The sequence below is a fragment of the Kickxella alabastrina genome (assembly GCF_025024165.1).
Source record: "Kickxella alabastrina strain RSA 675 chromosome Unknown BX661scaffold_21, whole genome shotgun sequence".
In the NCBI taxonomy this organism is placed as follows: Eukaryota; Fungi; Kickxellomycota; class Kickxellomycetes; order Kickxellales; family Kickxellaceae; genus Kickxella; species Kickxella alabastrina.
This window is the reverse complement of record NW_026251492.1, coordinates 174,147-194,033: the sequence shown is the minus strand read 5'-3', so window position 1 is coordinate 194,033 and position 19,887 is coordinate 174,147. Positions and strand designations below refer to the sequence as shown.

Here is a 19,887-nt window from a genome sequence, read left to right as displayed (position 1 = left end):
CTTACTTTTGGTCAGCTGATAGCCAAACGCCAGAACCGCTACTGCATCTGCTGAATAAAATGCAGCGCTGGTTATGTTTGAAATTCCCTTCATAATCAGAATAGATAGTTGCTGTTGCTGTTGCTGTTGCTGGCGGCTATATAATAAAAATGTATTCAAGTGACAAGTGAAGCAAAAAAGACTGGATTGTAGTATAATTAAGTATAGACCAAATAAATAAATGTAAAACAAAAAAGAGAAAGTGTATAGTTTTTATTTTTTACTTGTTTTGTACTTCGCTTAATGTATCTATTTCCTTTCACAAAAAAAGAAAGTATGAAGTTTCCTTTTCTTTTTAACTAAATACCCAAATGGATTAAGGGTATATAGTACATCGCGTAGAAAAATAAGATATATTTACTTTAGAAAATACAAAAGGGATTTGTATTCATTGTCGATTTGCAAAGCCTTGCTTTCGAAATAAAACAATAAAGAACGCGATCGTTTTCATCTTCAATAAAAAATGGGCATCGAAATACATAAAATTGATATTGCTACATCTATTCTGCACACGCATGGGCACCAGAAAAATAGGTAGCTCATGTTTTACAGTGTTTCCAGTAATCGACTTGCTTCAGACAGAAAAATAGATACTGTAGTAATTAATTTGCTTCAAGCTCCGATTATTTGGGCGCCATAATATTAATATCCATTGATTGTGCTCAAACTCACAACTCATTATCAAAACTATTTGCGGGTATGGATCAATCAACCATTCATGATATTGCCTATTTCTCAGTACACTCAATGTCACCAACAATAATTTTGCCAACTGGGGAGCCGTACTGTCTCAACGGTTTTTTATCGCTTTCAAACAAGCAGGCATTAACTCTACGCACAACGGGATTCGCAGCAGCTAAACAAACCCATGGCGCAACATACATAGCCCCACAATGGAATCCAACGATAGACGTGCTCGCAGTTCCCGAAGGAAAAACGCTGAGGCTGGTACGGCTTAGTGGCGGGCAAACCATATGGCGACGAACGCTAAGCGACCAATTTCAGACAAGCTCGGCCGGAGGTTCTGATAAGCAATTGAACGACGGCCAAACCATACGCGCCATTGCCTGGCATCCGGACGGATCTCGCATTGCTGTTTTGCACGCTAACGGTCTGCTTGCACATCGCGATACTGAGTGCGGTGATATTGTGCACGAGTCAGCTACTCCACTTGGTCTGGGCGACCTGGTGACCAGCATGCAATGGACCAGCTGTAACGATGTCGGTGAGCAGCGCGTTTCGGCGGACTTGGCTAACCTGCAGCTAGAGTTTTTTTTGCCTCGACTCAGTCAGCTGGACAAGAGTAAGTCAGTGCCCAGCGACATCACCCCGACAGCTGAGCCCTTGACGGCCATTGTAGTTACGGCGTCGACGGGCGCTGTTTGCATAAGCCTTGGCGGCATATTTACACTGCCGATTATCCAATTGCCCACAGCCAAGCTATCAGCTTTGATGTGCGGAGGCAGCACATACACAGCAATCAGTGCGCAGCTCGGCACCTGTGCCTCTGAGCTCTTTATTATGCTCTCTTCTGCTGGCATTAGTGACAGCAACTCAGAAATAATTGTGCACAAGCTTGACACGTCGATTCTGACATCTTCGCCCTCGTCCTCGCCTCTTCTGCACAACCTGGTGGCAGTTTCTGCGCGGCTGTCGAGTCTATGCTTGTACCTTGAAAACACAAGAGCCACAATGGTCAGAGAGTTTGAGGCACGCGAGATAAACGCGTCGCGAGCATCTTTGGTGCAATTGTTTGAGCGTGTGCTGCAAGACCACGGCGTTGAAGAGGCAACCAACCCTGCGGCTGAGCTTATAAGGCTGGCAGTTACCGGTCGCGCCAGTGAATCCACCGCGCAGTTCCTGCTAGCCAAACTCAAAGCTGCCAAGCTGGCCAACTGGGAGAGTGCCGGCAGACTGGGCGCTGTAATGATCACCAGGTTGGTTTATCAGCATGCTCTGCCGGCTGTTGAGCGCGCACTTCTGGCCACCACACAGCTGCTAAAACTTACACTTTCCGAATCGCCCTCGTCTAACTGCCCCAGCGCAGGCCAGGCAGCGACAACAAGGGACTGCATTATGCGCGCAGTGGTTATTTTTGGTTGGCTCTATGGCCGCTTCGAAGAGTTCATGGCAAAAGTACATGACGAGCAGCGCGAAAACCAGGAATTTGTTGATTGGGCGCTGTTTTCAATTGAGGATTTAAATTGGCAAAACGATGGCTCACGCAGAATTGGCCACGAGGATGCTGATGCCGATGATGGGTCACGGCCAGTTCGACCTGAAATCGACTACAAGCTGCTGCTCCGCTTTATTCGCACTGCTTTTTGCTGCCACAGCACCGCCAGCGATTTTGAAACTGAGGAGAAGCCACTGCGCGAGCTAGCAACTGTGCTCACCTGCGATAGCGAGGGCCAGGTGGGCCAGCGCAGCGCGCTTGTCCAGTCGTACTTTGACCTGCTGGTTGAGAACGCGCACATCCAGGGACTCGATTTTGATCGCATTGCCGGCCAAAAACCAGGCGTACAAAGGCAGAATGAAAATCGGCACAATCTGTTTGCATATGTGTTTCACTCGCAACAGCTTTTGGAGTCAGCCATCGAGTGCAGTGGAGTGTCGGGTGTCGCTCCTACGTGCCAAGAAGCTCTGGTGACTGCAAAATCTTTGATAGCGCAAGCACTTGAATGGCCATCGCGCATGCTGGGCGAGGGTCTGCGGTGGGCAGAAGCACCTGCTGCCAGGTATTTACCTGCTGTTGAGCAAACTGCCGATATTGTAGGCCGGATTACGGATTCCCACCAGGTATCCAGTGCTGATGGAAATATGGTTTTTATGGCGACAGTTGCTGTTTCCGCCGCTCACACTCAGATATTGGAAATTGTGTCGATTCCTGCGGACAACATGCTTGCAAGACCTGCCGAGGTTTCAGTTGTGGAGCTTGTGGTCAAAACTGGGGAATTGGCTGAGCTAGCTACGCCTATCAATGTTTCTGGGTTATCGTTCTTTGACGACAATCTCCTCGGATTGTCGTTCACGATTGATGGCTACGATTCGACCTTCTTTGGCGTGATGGAGTACCGACCTGGCTCTGGAATGGTCCATTATCACACTGCGTCATTTGATGGCACAGAATGCGACATAAGGGTAAACTATCTTGATAAAATAGACGTGTTCACACATGCCCACACATACTTGTTTAGTTTTGCCCGTGTATTAACTGACATTACAATGTTGTTTCACTTGAAAATATGTGTGTAGGCAATAGCAAAATCGACTTTGACTTTTGCAAGGCTGTCAGAGCTTAGTGCAGCCTCATCAAGGTTTCCTACCGCATTAGCCACTAATGGTCGTAAGGGAAGAAGGTGTGTTGCCGTGATCGAACAGCGTGGCAAGTTCTGGTGGCCGTATGACATGGACAACTCGGAGGATGAAGGGGAAGAAGACGAGGACGAAGATTTATAATTGAACAAAGTTGCAACATACATTATTTTTAACATTACATCTTTTGGCTCGCAATATATTTATGCAAATTATCAGTTAAATACTGGCGTGTTGCGCTTGCGAATTTCGCGGAACGAGCGGTTGAGCGCCGGATTTAACAAGAACACAATAAGGCATAAAAACCCTTCAAGCGCCCGCAAGATTCCCGAGGCCGCGATCAAAACGTCCCATTGCGACGGCATGGCCGATCTAAACCACACCCAGCGGACGACACACATAAGTGTGAATGACAAAATGGGAATTAATGGGTACAGTAGCAACCGCACCAATGCCAATGTTGGAATGCGAAACGGCGTGTTGGCTGAGGGTGAAGTAAATGTCGATCGATTGCTGCTGCGCAGCGTCAAAAACTTTGGGAGGCTTATCAGCGATAACAGCGGCCGTTGTAGCCGAGCGCCGGCGCCCATAGCTTCTTTGTTTTCAATATTTGTAGCTGAGGATATTCTCCGTACAACTGTGGCGACGTTGGCAACCCTGTTGTCGTGTGCTAGTCGACCGGGCAGCGAAAATCGCACTTGTTCTGCTGCTGGATGTACATTGCTGCCACTGCTACCATTGGGTCCAGTTATTATATTGGATCCTGCTTTGGCATTGTCGGCATCGATGCTGAAATCAACTCTGCCATCGCCAATAATTGTTATTCCAGAAATAATAGTGTCACCAGGGCTATCATTACTGTTTTTGTTATTGCTGCTCGTCTTGCTTCTGCCGCTACCGCTGTCGTTATTCGCAATTTTGTTATCTGCAATTTTGACAGTTTCCAGCAATGTATAATCTGTTGTTGGTTCTGCTATTTGGATAGCCTTGGGCGATTGATGGTGCGTGGAAAAAAGGTTGGTCTTTATGTAGTCAATACATACATTACTCGTGCTATCGGCGTGCGTATTTATATTATAGCCATCTGGCACTCTAGCATTGCCTATATCTGGCATGTTTAACGGTACAGTTGCTGATATCAATGCTGCTTTTGCTAAAGGCGGTTGCACAGGAGCATCATTAATAAAGCTTTCTCCGATTCGATTAGAACTGTAATTGTGCTCTGCTTCTGTCAGCCCAGAAAACCAAGTGTTTTCGTTCTGAAATATGTTATGGCGATTCCACGCGGCGCGTTTTTTGCGGAGCTTTATGATAATGATGCTTACTACAAGGCTGAAAACAACAAAGCAGTAGATTATGCCAATGGCTATCCATAAGTCAAAGGCCAATATGTAATACAGCGTTACTGACAGCGCGCTCGGAAACTGCACTGAAAACACGTTTGCCTTTGACTGGTACTCGGAGTGATATACAAGCAGTGGAAGTGCCAGTACAAACGCCATAATAGTGGCCAACGGTAGATACCACCTGTGAATTGATTGCAACCTGACCGAGTTGAGTCGCAAAAGCTGCGAGAGCAACAAGTCTGTGGCAATGGCAGAATTCAAAAACACAAACCATAGGGGCATGGCAAACTGTGCCCAAATGAGAAACCGTACCAGCGGCTTGCTTTGCTGAAAGGTGATGCTAGAGTCTGGAAGTCGCACCGATATTGCTGCTGCTGTGTGCGTGATGATTGCCTGTACGCCAATCCAAAAGCTGATATGAAATGCGGCTGTGTAGGCAATTGGTGGATGCCATTTTCGCAGAAACATGCAACTTGCGGCAATAACAAAGCCAGAGACAGCAGAGACTATCTGTATTATGAACAGCGTAATATTCTTATTGTTGCTGCTCGGGCTGTCATCGACCATATCTGAAGTTGATTATTTTTATGCTTTTTGGAACAGTATTATTAATATCGTCGTAGTGTGGTGTATATGTTTACAATTCCTGGAGCAATTAGTACAAATAAATGTTTATAAATAATTTTCAGGTAAAAAAAATGATGTGCATATCAACAACGATATTGCAAAATAAAAATAAAAATGGCAAAAGGGAAAAAAGAGGATGCAGAATTACAAAAGCGTACATATAATGCACAAATTATTGTGTGCAACTCCGACTGCTGCCTTGTACGACTGATGTATTTTCCTGCGTTTTGAACAATAATTTATGGCCATTCAACAATTAATTTTCAATATTAACAGTCAATTCCCATTCAATTTTTTGGTGGTTTCCTACAACAATAAAGTTTAAAACTAAAAATCCAAGCGGTTCATCTGCTGCTGCTGTTGCTTGCGAGTGAGAGGGGGGTATAAATGGGGAGCATCTATATTTGATAATTATAAAATGAACCTGCACTAGCATTTTCGGGTAATTTTTTATTGGTCAGTAGGTTTTAAGTATTAAAACAGCGACCTTGACAATAAATGAGACAAATAAGTAGCATTTTAGATATTAATAAGTAGTAACCAAATATAATCGTTATAAAAAATTGGAGAGATAACTGCCCATTTGCTTTTGTGTATTCATTGACTATATTCTGTTAATACCCTTTGTGTGATCATATGAATATCAATTTTAGTTGAGCACTATTAAACCAATCCAGACTAAATATCCAACCCGTAACAATTATTTATTCACTGTTGGCGTTTACACGATGTAACACACTCTGAATTGGTAACGCATTGATGCTGCCAGAGCAGCTGAGTCTTCACTCTGCAAAAAAATTGTACACCAAAAATAAATTTTGCCATTTTATACTGGTCACGAAAATTGAGCGCTAGGTTGTAATAACTAGTCTGGTGTTAACACTGATTTTGTTTACAATTCCAAGGTTGTGTACTAGAAAAGGGGAGGAAGTTTGAATGTTAGTATTACTGCACCCTGGCCCTGAGCGGTTGCCATACATATTTTGTATAAATGTTTCAAGCCTCATGACATATAATTGGTAATATCTTTCGTCGACCGTGTAATTACTTATCCACATAAATTGAATGCAATTATCATCTTGACTATTCCCATGCGTCCTCTTTTCTACCCCCTCCATGCATCAAGCAGCAGTGATCAGCATAATTGGTGGCTTTTATTTATAATGTCGTATAAAATAAAAAATGTATAGAACAAAAATGTTTGTTGTCTGAGCACTATGAGGTTTTACCACACAACCATTTGCGATAAATAAGAACTCCCACCAAATGTATAATTTGCATTCACATGTTACTTGGGCACAATGTGGATTTTGTCAGGACACAAGTACATGTAAGATCCGTATTTAGTCTGATGAACTTTGCGGATTTTCCCCAAGTGCACGACCTGGAAACTGAACAGCGGACAGTCTCTGACCATAGAGTGCATCTCGCCATACTCCCCGGCTAAGTCCACAGTATTTCTGAGGTCAAGAGGCGGGTGGTTGCTGTCATACCAATCAAATTGGTCTAGCAAATATTGTTGCGTCACTAAATGACCAACGAGACGCTCGGAAATCGAAGTGGGCAACTTGTCGAGCAGCGTCATCGTCACAATGTAATCAATCTGCAGATGGGCCAACAAGTCGAGTACTTTAAGGCGGGGGAGTTTCCAAAGCGGACGAGCCAACTCCACACCGGTCTGTGTAACCGCGCGATCCATGAACCCCTCACCAATGTCCTCAATATCTCCAGTGACCAGACGGGTCACTTGGTATTCGTCTGCAAGCTCCTTGATCCGGCTGCGATAGCTGTCCTCAAACGAAGGGGTATTGCTGATTTCCTTGACGACCAGTGGCATGCCCAGCGACGATGCAAGCTTTAGTGTCCATTCGTAGCCATGTGCCTTAAATTCGTCTTGCTGACCGGCGGGGCGGAAAGACACTAGTATGACTGGGTTGAGCTGCTCTATGTTGTGAAGCTGCGCTTTTGTTTGCTCATTAGTCACTAAAGCCCGAAACTTGGCAGACACCAGGTGCAATGCGAGCACTGAGTCCTTGCCGCCAGTGAAGGCAATTGCTGCTCGAGGAGCTTTGACAACATCAGCATCATATTTTTCCATGATGGTTTGCAAATTTTTTGTTTAAAAATGGGAAAGGTGAGGAAGTAGGCAGGCAGGCGCATGCTTGCTTATTTTTATTTTATTTTATTTTGCTAATCTTTCCCTTCATTTCTTTTGTTGGGCGTGCACAGATCACAGCGCGGTGTAATCCAGTTACGAGTTTCGTGATTTCAAAGATCCTCAGATCATATCGCCCCTCTCCTCGCCTCTTTTTCAAATGGAACAAAATGGCAGGCAAAGGATTACAAAGAGCAAACGTGGTCCCTTGTTCAACACTGTACGTGCTTTTGTTTCATTCATTTTCATTTTATTTGGTCATTCGAATTGTAATTTCATTTTAATTTAAAATTAGTCATTTATTCACTTATCTTCAGTCCGATTTGCACCACCCCAGCTACTGCCAAATTTGACTGACCGTCCCCCCTTATTTCTAAGCGATGCGGAGAAAAAGCGTCACTGCCGGTGTCGGCGGCAGCGGCAGCAACGAGCAATACAATTCATACGACGCAACGTCTTCGCAGGGATTTCTTGTTCGCATGGTCAACAAGATTCTGTTCCGCAATGGGCCAAATTCAATAGTGAATCGGTTGCTGCGTGGCGCTGGCAAGGGCATTGACGGGGTGGACGTTAAAAACAGGCTGTTGACCGGAGGAAAAGACGGTGGTGCCGGCAGACAATCGCGCAGCAGTAAGCGACAGTCGGCGGCATTATCTGCTGATGCCCTGCTGTCAGAGGCACCTGCGATCGGCACCGCGCCATCGTTGCTCTCTGGGTTCACTGCGTTTTTACAAACCGAGCATAGCCACGGACCAAGAAAGGGGCACTCTGGCTCGCCCGCTCAAAGCGATGGTTCGCCCGGGAAAGGTCAGGCCGACGAATGCGATATTAAACCGCCAATTATGTCAGTGGTCGAGTTTGAAGCTATGCTTGCGCGCACGCCTGCAGAAATGATTGCAGAGGTCTTGGCTGAGCGCAAAGAGGAGTACAACGAGTATCTGCGGCGACTCGAGACGGCCCGACGGCAGCTGGTGCAAAGGCTCAAGGAGGTCGACGACCGCATCATGTCGGCGGTCACTGAGCGCAAGGAGATTGCAGACCGGCTGGCAGCCACAGAGGACATGGGCGGAAAGCCAAAAAGTGGATGCAGCAGCCCTGACTCCAAATCAAACTCCAAATCAATCGGCGATGACCAGGGGAACTCGCTTACAATGACAGCACTTGTCGAGGACATCAGCGACGATGGTGATGACGATGATGATGCTGGCGTGTACGAGCAAGACGATGTTCCCCGGCTGCGCAAGCTCGATCACCTGTTCCGGGGACACTACGGCGCGGTGACGGCGCTCGACAGCGATCCGGACATGGGCCTGATAGCCTCTGGGTCGCTGGACACTCAGGTGCGCGTGTGGGACTCGGACACTGGCGCGTGCAAGTACGTGATCAGGGGTCACAACGACATTATCCGCGGAGTGCAGTTTTACGACCGCTTCCTGCTGACGGCAGCCAACGACCATCGCGTGCGCATGTGGGATCTGTCGCTGCTGGACTCAGTGCAGCCGCAGCCGTCAACGATGATCATGCGCGAGGAGTACATGCCTTCATCGAGGAGGCCCGCGGATGAGTCAAATGCAGACGATGAGGACGATAATGAAAATGAAAATGAGAACGGGCCCACAATGGCCATGACTCTGCAGTCGACAACTCCCCCTATGACCCCTACCATTTGCAGGCCCGTACCGCCACTCGACCTGTGCTGTGAGAACGCGTTTATAGGTCATACCGACGCTGTGACATGCTTCCAAGCAAATAACGGCACGCTGATCTCTGGTAGTGCCGACAAGACCGTGCGCGAATGGGATCTGACCACTGGGATGCTGCGGCAGACTATCGACATCACCTGGGCCACGCGCGACTCGGCGCAAAGCGCAAGACTCGGCGGTGGATCCCACGGCCCGCCGACAATGCAGCACCGGAAGCCATGGGGTAGAGCGCCTTTGTCATTTTCCACCGGGGATTTATCGTCCAGCCCGTCTGCGCGCGGCACCGACTACGGTAACGGTGGGTTTATCGGCGCCCTGCAGTTCTACGATTTCGCCTTGGCGACGGGATCAGCGGACGGTGCACTGCGACTCTGGGACCTGCGCACTGCCCAGCCACACCGGCAACTCTTCGGGCACTCACAGCCCATTACATCGCTTCGCTTCGATGACCGCTCGGTTTTGACTGGGTCACTCGATGGGCTTATGATTCTGTGGGATCTTCGTACCGGACAGGCTCTGCAAAAGGTAGCGTTCGGCGGGCCTGTGTCTTCAGCACAGCTAGTCATGGAGCAACGCAGTAGTGGTAGCGGTAAGCAGAGCAAGGCAGCACATGCTTCTGAGTGCTGGGTCGCTGCTGCGGACAGCTCGCTTCATCGTTACAATGCAAACTCGATGCAGCATGTTCGGTACGCGTCGGACTATGGTTTGATGAACAGCAACCAGAGCAGGGAACGACTTGGAAATGTGTCCTCGGGCACGTCGATGGTGACTCGGATCCATTGCCAAGACAAGTCATCGGTTGTCGTCAGTGGCGACTCTGATGGCATTGTCAAGCTGTGGAGCATCTAGAGGGAGGGGGTTCAAATGGAATATAAATAACCTGGGCTATTTGATAAACAAATAATAATGTTTTATTTTTATTTTAAAAAAGAAATTAATACTATTTTATATTAAGAAATTTTGTCACTTGCTGAGAGATGTGAGCGCAGCACCAACAGTGTAGCCATCTTCGCCGAGCACATTGAAAGTGACCTCTTCGATCCCAAACCTCTTGAAAAGTACGTTGGCAGTATCTATGGTGCACTGAACATAGGGGTGGTTCATATCGGTCAACTGGCCGCTAATGGAGACCACAGCCGGGACGGGCTCAGGCATGGCCTCAAAGGCCTTCTTGTAAATACCAGCCACCGCAGCGCCAACCATCCTAGCAGCGCGCAGAGCAACGATGCTGCAAAGAGCGCGGACAATCTGGCGATCAACCCGCGACGCCTCAATATTAAACCCAGCCTTGAGCAGTTCACCGATCTCGTGCAAGCCATTGGACTTGTCATCCATAATGGTCATATACGAGGTGAAGAACGAGTAGGGTTCACTGAACGTTGTGACGTCGGCGTCTTTAGGGAAAATAAGCTGCGCGTCCATAAAGTCGGTGATCAGGTTGCGGACGATTTCACCGAGGTACTTGTCGGCTACTAGTTTCTCAAAGATATGTTTGCCGGTGTTCGCTGACTCGCGGTCGATTCTGCGATCCCACATGGTTGGGTACAGGGCGTTAGAGTTTTCGCCGAACCGCGCAAGCTCCGTGTTGATAGCCACTAGCGCCGAGCTATTGGCGAGCTCAGAGCCAGAGATCTTGGGGATCTTTGCAGCCGCCTCGTAGTACGACGCGTTGATGCCGTGGTTGAGGATCAGCGCCACGCGGGTCTGGCTGAATAGCCGCTGGGCGGCGACCAGCGTGCTGATGACGCAGTTGGTGGTAGAGGTGACCTTAACCGGCAGGTGCAGTTTAAGCAGGGCGGAGTTCAAGTTGTAGGCGATGTCGACGTTGCCAAACCAATGACAGACGTTAGAGCCGCAAGCGACGCGACCGCCCATCTTGCTGGTCTCCTCTAGCGGCAAGTCAACGGTGACGCCCAGACACAGGGGCTCGGTGGGTGACGATGGCACGATATTGTGAGAGTTTATAAACTCGGCGACATGCATGGCAATAGCCTCGAACAGTCTAGTTGGGTCATTGATTCCTTTGGGCATGTAGAAGATCTGCTTGTTGACTGCATCGGGTTCGCCATGGACGAGCTTGACGCTGGCTATCTTGATCCTCTCAGTCGACGTGTTAATCGTCAGACCGAGCACCAGGCGCTCTTCCTTCTCTGCCTCCTTGATGTCCTGTGTGATCTCGGACTTGACATAGGATACTCGGCAGGGGAGGCTGCGTGGATGGCTGTTCTCGTCGTCATCTGTTTGCAGTCCGTTGACAATGTACTCTTGTACTTCCTGCGCTATTTCGTGCAGGCGTTTGTCGCTGATGTCGAACTTTGTGGCGATATCGCTTAAGAGTCGGTTCTGGGCTTCTGTAGCGCCCTCGATTGGATTGTAGTTTGAAACAGCCATACTTAAAAATATTTAATGTTTTTTTGTATAATTTTTGGAATAGGAAAAGAAAAATTGATCGGTTGTTGAACAAGGGTTGTTAAGTGATAGAGAGTATAAACTCTGTTTTATATACTCGAGCAATGCAAAAAAAAGAGTAGGGCAGGGGGAGAGGGGGTTTTTATTGAAGCTTGTGTGACTGCAATAGCGCAATAAAAAATTTTAAAAAATATATATATAATATATATATTGCGTTATTGCGATGGGTGTCGAGACATTCTTAACCTCCGCAATACTTCGTGCATCATCATCGTCGTCATATTACCAAGAAAAAAATCAAAAACTGGGATGCGGGGGGGTACAACAGTATTTGATGGAGGGGGATATAAGAAAGAAAGAAAAAAACAGTATGTGTGTCCCTCGCGCTCAAGTCGAATAGTGAGACAGGCTCTGCATGGGAGGCACACAAACAAGTGAAATGATAAGAAAAAGAATTTTTTTTTATTTTAAAAACTGGCGGCATTAACAGCAGCACCAAGAAGATCCGATCCCCTGCTTTGCAACAGTACGCCAACCACGCCATCACCTTGCAACCGCATCAGAATACACTTGAGGGTATCCACAGCCATCTCGTAAATCTCAAAATTAACATCAAACAGTACTCCGCTCAACGCAACCGACACTGGTTCCCCCGCCTTCAATCCCGCCTTTAACACTAGGGCAGCCAACACAGCGCCAGACAGTTTCGCTGCCCTCCGTGCGACCAAACAACAGACCCTCTGGATAGTCCTGCGGTCTCTCAGCGAGATTCCCGAGATATTGAATTCCGCAGCAAAAATATCCTCGACGGAACACAGATCCGCGGTGCAGTCCTCCATGATTGGCGCCATGTATGCGGTGTGGAAGGTGCATTCGGTGCTGATCCTGGTAGCATCCGTGGTTGTGGAGAAAAGTAGCCGACAGTCCATGAGATCAAGGAGAATGTTGCGAGTGATTTCGCCGAGATATTTGTCGGCGACTAGTTTTTCAAAGGTGCGGGCCCCGGGAGTGCGCGATTCTCGGTCGACGCGGCGGTCCCACATGGTCAGCGGCAGTGCGCTGGAATTATGCAGGGAACCGAAACGGCCAACCTCCGTATTAATCGCCACAATCTCCGGTGTACACCTTCTACTGTCTGCAGTCTTGGCAGGCTGCTGCTGCTCGATGTTGTGCAGCTGTTCAAAGTATGCGGCGTTAACGCCGTGGTTGAAAGCTGCGGCCACGCGTGTGGTCTTGTCCATGTGCCGTGCAGCAATTAGTGCGCTGACAGTGTTGTTGGTCACAGATGTGATGCGTACGGGGAGGTGGTTGCGCAGTACTGTGTCATAGAGCCCCCGGGCGACATTGCTGCCAGTGAGATCCAAGGGATCCTCCTTGGCAGTCTCCGATACGCTAAACCCAGCACCACCGGTATTACTCAGTGGGAGCCCAATGGTTATGCCCAAGGGCAGAACCTCCTGACCTTCGAGGTTGTTGCTTTGGATGAATTCCCTAATACAGTAGGCGACGAAATCAAACACGCCCGAGGGGGGGAGTTTAGCAGGCACCGCGGGGTGACGAAAACCTGCGTGGTTGGTGGGCTTGGTGGTGAGTTGTGGGAGAAGTTTACGCTGGTGATGCGCACGCGCTTGCCGGATGCATCGATGGACATGCCGAGGGAGAGTCCGCTGGGGGGCTGTGTGTGGATGAAGGAGGGGAGCATGTGGAGTTCGCCTGTGTGCTTGTGGTTGCGCTGGAGACTGCGGGTGAGCTCGGAGTGGAGACTGGAGACGAGGGTGGTGAGCTGCTGGTCGCTGATTGTAAATGATTCGGTGATTTGGTCAAGCATTTGATCCAGTTGCTGGTGGTGGTTGGATTCGGTAAAAGTCATTTTCTGCTTTTGCTTTTTGTGTTGTGAAAAATACTATAGGAAATAAAAGTTTAAATGCAATTAAATGAGAGAGTGTGTGTGTGTGTGTATAGAAATTAAAATAATTTAAAGTTGGAAATAGCAAAGCAAAGGAAGGGTTAGAGTTGCTGTTCTTTATAGTCTTGTAATTTTTCTTACTATTACTATTATCACTTGCGTTCTTAACCCTTCCTTTGTCGTTTTACCCTTTTTTTAGTTTTAAGAGATGGTTGAAATAATTTCCAAACTTGGGGGGGAGGGGGAAATATATGTATTAGTAAAATACAACCCAACAGGAGAAAAAAAATTGGATTTTTGGGTTTTTAACATTATTGCGTTTTATTCTCCCTATCGCCGGAATATCAGCTATCGATTGTGGGAAAATGGATAAATCCGGGAAGAGAAGGGCTTGGACGGAGTATTTCCACCCAACCAAACAACACGTTTTTTGTAACGACATTGAAACATAGCTTGTTGGGGAGGGAGGGACAAAGGAGAAGCTGTATCGATTGTGATCGGCAAAAAATTTCGAGTTACCCCCAACCCAACCCAGCCCAATAGAACTAACATTAGCCCAGAGGAAAAAGTAACGCCATTGGCTACTAATGCCGAATAAATAAGAAAAAGACTAGTCAAGGGTTTCATTCTACACTCCCAATCAACCCATCAATCGGCGCTCCAAAACAATCAAAATAGCTGGTCCAGCGCGCTCTTCGCGGCAGCGTAATACGGCATCTTCGCATCTGCAGTCATCTCCTTCAGGGCGGCCACAACGCCATCATCAGCACCTAGCCTCGCCACAACGCTCCGGTCACCGCAGCTCGCGGCATTCGCCCAAATGACAGCCACGCGATGCCTAAAGGCCGCCGCCTCCTTGTCCCCGACACCGTCCTCCACGGCCAAAAGCCCAAGGACAACGTCGCCAGCCCGCGGGTGCACCAGGAACAGGTACCGGCAGCACCTCGGATCGCTCGTCAGCACAGCAAGGGCACCAGCCGCGGCACTGCGCGTCGCCGCGTCATCGACGTCAGCCAGGGCAACAAGCAGATGCAGCCGCTGCGACCGGTACCCGGCGCCGTCGCTGCTGGCGCCATCGCCCTCGCCATCGCCCTCGCCCTCGGCATCGCTGGGCAGCTCAACAATGCCCGGCGTAAACTCATCCGCGGGCACATGCGCGTCTGCGCCCTTTGCAAAGCGCTCAAACACGGCCTCGTTGTAGACCAAGTTGCACACGAGCTCCGTGGCGGCGCGGCGCACCAGCACGTGGTCGCTGAGCAAGACCAGCTCGACGAGCGAAATGCCATCGAGGTCATTCGCCAGGTACCCACGCACGTCGTGGGACGAGCCGGGGGGCGCGCTGGCCAGGTTGGTCAGGGCCAAGAGCGCCTCGAAGCGCATCAGCAGCGCCTGCGCGTCGGACTCCTCCGCGAGCAGCGCCAGGAGCAGACGCGCGATCTCGCGCGGGTCGTCGAATGCCAGGTGCGGCGGCACGGAAATGGCGATTTTCGCCAGCGCAAAGGCCACGCGGCGGTCGCGGCCCTGCAGCAAGGCGCTGGGCAGCGCCTTGGCGGCTTGCGCCTTGGGCGCATCCGCGGTGAGCAAGTGCCGGAGCAGGCAGCGGACGCCGCCCTGCTGCACCAAAAGCCCGCGCAGCGCCGGCACCGCAGCCAGCGCCAGGAAGGTGTCCGCCACGGCGTCGCGCAGGCCCTCGGACGGGCGCGCCGCCGGCTGCACCGCAGCCGCCAGCAGCCCAAGGCAGCCGCCGGCTTGGCAGACCAGAGCACACCGCGCAGCGACGCTCTCGGCCGAGTCGCCAGCGTCCTCCTGCGCGCCATCCTCAGCGGGCGCGTCGCCCGAGCTGAGCCGCTGCAGCTGGCGCATGCGCCGCTGCTCCTCGGTCAGCGCGGCGCGGGGCTGCACCAGGTTGCGCACAAGCATGATCGCCGCGAACCGCAGCGCGGGCGCATCCGCCGCCGCCTGCGCGAAGCGGAAAAGCGCGCCGAGCAGCGGCGCGTTGCGCGCAACGCGGTCTTTGATTGGTGGCTTGAGGCACAGGAACCCGAGCGCCTCGGCTGCGCGCTGCACGGGCTCGGCGCCAGCCGCCGTGGCCTCGCCGCTGCGCGTGAGCTCCACGATGCGCGCCATGTGCACGTCGGCCAGCGCCGCCGGGTCGGCGTCCGGCGCGGCGCCAGGCGCCTCGGCCGCGCCCTGGGGAGCGGCGCCCGCGCCCGGCGGCTGCTTGGGCAGCCCGACGCCCGACCACTTGGCCAGCACAGCCGCGGCAGCATCCGCCACCTGGGCGGCCTCCGCCGCCTGGGCGCCCTCCGCCGCCTGGGCGCCCTCTGCCCTGCTGCGCGCCAGCGCCTGCACCAGCGCGTTGCCGGCGCGCTTCATCGCAGGCGCCTGCGCGCCCGTGGCGCTGGCGTCGGCGAGCCGCAGGAGCGCAAGCTGCGTCGGCGGCAGGTCGAACTCCGCCTGGTCCCACAGGTCGCCGACCCACTCCGGCTGCGCCCACAGCGCGCCGGCCAGCGTGCCGCCGCCAGCCTCGTGCAGTGCAGCCAGCGCGAGCAGCCCGCGTGCGCGCTCCGCCTGCGCCGTCGACTGCACCCAGGCGTCCAGCTGGCGCGCAGCCTCGGCCTGCAGCAGCGCGAGTGCCGGGGGCGAGCCTCCTTTTGCCTGTGCGTCGAAGTCAGGGAACAGCGCCGAGTTGGCTGGGTCGGCGGCTGCGGCGGCGATCTGGCTGGCCACGAGCACGCCCCCTGCCCGCCGCCCGCCCAAGGGCGCGCTGCCGAGAATGGCAAGCAGCCGCGAGAGCGCCGCTGGGTGCGTGGCGAAGCGGTGGATGAGCAGCGGGCGGTTGGCCGCGAGCAGCCGCAGGACTGCCCGTGCTGCGCCCTGGCCCTCGGCGGCCTCCGCTTTGGTGGCGGCCACCCACGCGTCGATGCAGAAGTCGAACGCCTGCGCGGCCTCTTGCGCACCCAAATCCGCCAGCGCGGCCGCTGCGGTCGCGTACATTCCGCTGCCAATTTCCGCAAGCACGCCGGCCCGCTGCTCGTCCGCGGCCATGGCCGCCCGCCACGCACACTCCATCCGCGCGCACACGCGTGCCAGCAGCCCGTGGGCTCTGGCCTCCATCATCGCTATGCTCTCTGAAATGCACGCAGCTACTGCCCTGGCCTGTGCTTCTGCCTGTGCTTCTGTCTTTGCCTCTGCCTTTGTTTTTCCCTTTGTCTCTGCCCTTGCCTCTGCCTCGGCACCGGTCACGTGAAAAAAGTCCACGAGTCTGTTCAAAACAGCCTCCTCCAGCGGCTCCGCCCTCGCCGCAGTCCCAGCCCCAGCCCCAGCCACCTGCGAGTCACAAATTGCCTCGGCAAGCTGCTCATCTGTCATCTGCTCAAACCTGCCATTGGCTGAAATTGGAGGGGTTGATCCTAGTGTGATTTCGCGGAACGCCTGTTCAACCTTCACGACGTTTTCTTCTGTTCTGTAGCGCGGGTCTTGGATCAGCGCAGATGCCTGCGCTATGTCGCGTTGTGCGCTAGCTGTGTCTCCCAAGTGCCCGTGGTGCGCGGACCGTTGGAGCAGTAGCGTGGCTGGGTCGGATGGATTGGACTGTAGCTCCTTTGTTAGAAAATCGATCTGCGCTTGGTGGTTAGTTGCCGAGTCCGGTGTTGATGTCATTGGTTTGGAATCAGTCTGTACTTTTTATATAATAAAGAGATGAGAATAGAGAAAGAAAGAGGAAATGTGTATGCTGAAGAATGCAAGCGAGAGAGACAATAAAAACGAAACCTTGTCTTGTCCTGTCTTGAACTTTGTCTTGTCTCGCCTTGTCTTCGTCCGGGGAGGGGAGTGAGAGGTTGCCGCTATTTTTAACACCATTCTATCCTGTATGTGTCAACCATGGCAGTAAACACAGTATTAATCACAACCACTTGATTTAATTTTTTTGTGACCCAGCCAAAATAATTAAATCAAGTAAATGACCCATCACTGCGGCTGCTACTTGGGTAGATCAATTGATGAACAAATGCGAGCGAGCGACCTTCCCTCCTACCAACACTCTTTTTATTTCTATCTCTCTTTCTTCTTAATTCCTAATTCGTTATTTATTCGACTTTTTTTATTAAAAAAACGATAAAACTGAAATAATAATAATAAACGTAAGACACATATTGTATCCGCTGTTTTAAAAAATAAAGTTGACAATTTAAACGTCCTTTTTTTCTCACTTTATCCTTCAGCTCTTTTAAAAACAAAAACAAAAAAACTAAATCATTCATTAAACGCAATTAGAATGTCTGAGCAAGAAAACACCGCTGCCCAGCAGCAGCAGGTCGCCGACCTCACCGCCCAAGTCGAGCAAGTCATCCTGGACGCCGACGGCAACCCACTCTCCAAGAAGGCCCTGAAGAAGCTCGAAAAGGAGCGCGAGAAGGAGCAAAAGAAGCAAGAACGCCTGGCACGTGAAGCCGCCGAACGTGCCCTGCGTGAGTCCTCCGAGGTAGATAACGCCAAAGATAACTACGGCAGGTCACCCCTGAACATGTCGCAGCAGCAGACCGGTACTGTGTGGACGGAAGTTAAGGACTTGACCGAGGAGATGGTTGGACAGGAGGTTTTTGTTCAGGCGAGAGTCCAGCATTCGAGACCCCAGGGAAGTAAGATGTGCTTTTTGGTCTTGAGGGAGGCTACGTCTACTGTGCAGGGTATGCTGATGGTCAATGAGAGCTCGGTCAGCAAGCAGATGGTCAAGTTTGCCAACAGGTAAGATCTGTGAAAATGTGTATGAAAAACTATATGATATCGAGGTTGCCTTGCATAACCTCGCATGCTTTTTCTCTCTTCCTCTGCGCTAAACGATGACACCAAAAACACCGTCTGCTTAATGGGTCTGTTTTTTTCCATTAGCATCTCGAACGAGTCCATTGTTTCGATTGTCGCCACCGTCGCCAAGCCCGAGAGCCCCGTCGAGAGCTGCACCGTCCACAACGCCGAGCTGCACATCACCAAGCTGTTCATCATCAGCGAGGTGAAGACCCTGCTTCCCTTCTCGCTGGCCGACGCATCGCGCTCGGAGACCGATTACGAGAAGGACCCGACGCTGAACCGCGTCAACCTCGACACGCGCCTGGACAACCGCGTAATTGACCTGCGCACAATCACCAACAACGCCATCTTCAAGATCCAGGCTGCCGTATGCCTGCTGTTCCGCGAGTACCTGGACAAACAAAGCTTCACCGAAATCCACTCACCCAAGATCATCAGTACGGCGAGCGAGGGCGGCTCTAACGTCTTCTGCGTCACCTACTTCAAGGACAACGCGTACCTGGCCCAGTCGCCGCAGCTGTACAAGCAGGCGTGCATTGCCGCTGATTTCGGCAAAGTGTACGAGATTGCACCAGTGTTCCGCGCCGAAAACTCCAACACGCACCGTCACTTGACCGAGTACATCGGTCTTGATCTCGAGTGCGCCTTCCGCGAGCACTACCACGAGGTCATGAACATGATCGGCGACATGTTCGTGTATATCTTCCAGAACCTCGAGGACAGATGGGCGCATGAGCTGGAGATTGTGCGTCGCCAGTACCCGTCGGAGAAAATCAAGTTTTCCGAGAAGCCCCTGCGTCTGGAGTACAAGGACGCGGTGGCGCTTTTGCGCAAGAACGGCGAGGAAATCGGCGACTACGATGACTTTACGACGCCGCAGGAAAAGCTGCTCGGCAAGTTGGTCAAGCAGGAGTACGACACGGACTTCTACATGCTGGATAAGTTCCCCTTGTCCATCCGCCCGTTCTACACTATGCCCGACCCTGAGAACCCCCTGTACTCTAACTCGTATGACTTTTTCCTGAGAGGCGAGGAGATCATGTCGGGCGCCCAGCGCGTGCATGATGTGGATCTGCTGCGCGAGCGGATTGTCGCCTTGGGCGTCAACCCCGAGGACCTCAAGGATTATATTAGGGGCTTCGAGTACGGTTGCCCTCCCCATGCTGGTGGCGGCGTTGGTCTCGAACGCGTTGTCATGTTCTACCTGGGTGTCGGCAATATCCGCCGCACATCCCTATTCCCCCGCGACCCTAAGCGTCTCGAACCATAAAAACATTGTGGGTTTTATTTATTATTTGTATGAAACTCGATCGAATGCAATTAAATACTCCTTGGAATTATCCTCCGTATCATGGTATCCGAGAGGAGCCAGATCACAATCAGCGCATGAAAGGTATTTATGTCCTCCCTCGACAGAATGAGTAAACCCAATGTTTTCGAAATCCATCATATCCTTCACTTGCCAAAACCAACCACCAATGCTATCAGAGGATGGTGCGGGGATTAGTTGGGCTATTTCTGCGGGTATTGTTTCGGGATTATCAGAGAGAAGTGGAACGCCGATGGAGGGGATTG

At 51.3% G+C, this 19,887-nt stretch overlaps 9 protein-coding genes across 9 annotated transcripts; 4 read left to right on the top strand and 5 right to left on the bottom strand.

The window, feature by feature from the left end:
• Nucleotides 1-758: 758 nt before the first annotated feature.
• Nucleotides 759-3,578, top strand: BX661DRAFT_186300 (anaphase-promoting complex, cyclosome, subunit 4-domain-containing protein). Its single transcript, XM_051537007.1, has 2 exons — nt 759-3,180; nt 3,295-3,578. The coding sequence occupies exons 1-2, from the start codon at nt 787-789 to the stop codon at nt 3,496-3,498; spliced, it is 2,598 nt and encodes an 865-aa protein (XP_051389786.1). The 5' UTR covers nt 759-786; the 3' UTR covers nt 3,499-3,578.
• Nucleotides 3,579-3,581: 3 nt separating this feature from the next.
• On the top strand, nt 3,582-5,046 carry BX661DRAFT_206976 (uncharacterized protein). The gene is made up of 3 exons (XM_051538645.1): nt 3,582-3,849; nt 4,029-4,370; nt 4,435-5,046. Exons 1-3 carry the CDS (start codon nt 3,718-3,720, stop codon nt 4,567-4,569), a joined length of 609 nt encoding a protein of 202 aa, XP_051389785.1. The 5' UTR covers nt 3,582-3,717; the 3' UTR covers nt 4,570-5,046.
• A 1,413-nt stretch (nt 5,047-6,459) lies between these two features.
• On the bottom strand, nt 6,460-7,470 carry BX661DRAFT_186298 (uncharacterized protein). The gene has a single exon (XM_051537006.1). The coding sequence runs from the start codon at nt 7,423-7,425 to the stop codon at nt 6,616-6,618; it is 810 nt and encodes a 269-aa protein (XP_051389784.1). The 5' UTR covers nt 7,426-7,470; the 3' UTR covers nt 6,460-6,615.
• Nucleotides 7,471-7,646: 176 nt separating this feature from the next.
• BX661DRAFT_186297 (WD40-repeat-containing domain protein) lies at nt 7,647-10,143 on the top strand. Its single transcript, XM_051537005.1, has one exon. The coding sequence runs from the start codon at nt 7,863-7,865 to the stop codon at nt 10,032-10,034; it is 2,172 nt and encodes a 723-aa protein (XP_051389783.1). The 5' UTR covers nt 7,647-7,862; the 3' UTR covers nt 10,035-10,143.
• A 1-nt stretch (nt 10,144) lies between these two features.
• On the bottom strand, nt 10,145-11,713 carry BX661DRAFT_186296 (uncharacterized protein). Its single transcript, XM_051537004.1, has one exon. It carries the CDS (start codon nt 11,574-11,576, stop codon nt 10,149-10,151), a length of 1,428 nt encoding a protein of 475 aa, XP_051389782.1. The 5' UTR covers nt 11,577-11,713; the 3' UTR covers nt 10,145-10,148.
• Nucleotides 11,714-11,986: 273 nt separating this feature from the next.
• Nucleotides 11,987-13,749, bottom strand: BX661DRAFT_186295 (uncharacterized protein). Its single transcript, XM_051537003.1, has 2 exons — nt 13,142-13,749; nt 11,987-13,085 (listed from the first exon to the last, which is right to left on the bottom strand). The coding sequence occupies exons 1-2, from the start codon at nt 13,462-13,464 to the stop codon at nt 12,062-12,064; spliced, it is 1,347 nt and encodes a 448-aa protein (XP_051389781.1). The 5' UTR covers nt 13,465-13,749; the 3' UTR covers nt 11,987-12,061.
• BX661DRAFT_186294 (uncharacterized protein) lies at nt 13,731-15,669 on the bottom strand. Its single transcript, XM_051537002.1, has one exon. The coding sequence runs from the start codon at nt 15,625-15,627 to the stop codon at nt 14,170-14,172; it is 1,458 nt and encodes a 485-aa protein (XP_051389780.1). The 5' UTR covers nt 15,628-15,669; the 3' UTR covers nt 13,731-14,169.
• A 72-nt stretch (nt 15,670-15,741) lies between these two features.
• On the bottom strand, nt 15,742-17,441 carry BX661DRAFT_186292 (uncharacterized protein; the record flags this gene model as incomplete). The annotated part of the gene is made up of 1 exon (XM_051537001.1): nt 15,742-17,441. A coding segment is annotated over exon 1 (992 nt), but the record flags the coding sequence as incomplete, so codon positions are not given.
• Nucleotides 17,442-17,779: 338 nt separating this feature from the next.
• BX661DRAFT_145427 (uncharacterized protein) lies at nt 17,780-19,582 on the top strand (the record flags this gene model as incomplete). Its single annotated transcript, XM_051533116.1, has 2 exons — nt 17,780-18,249; nt 18,394-19,582. The coding sequence occupies 2 exons, from the start codon at nt 17,780-17,782 to the stop codon at nt 19,580-19,582; spliced, it is 1,659 nt and encodes a 552-aa protein (XP_051389778.1).
• Nucleotides 19,583-19,887: the final 305 nt, after the last annotated feature.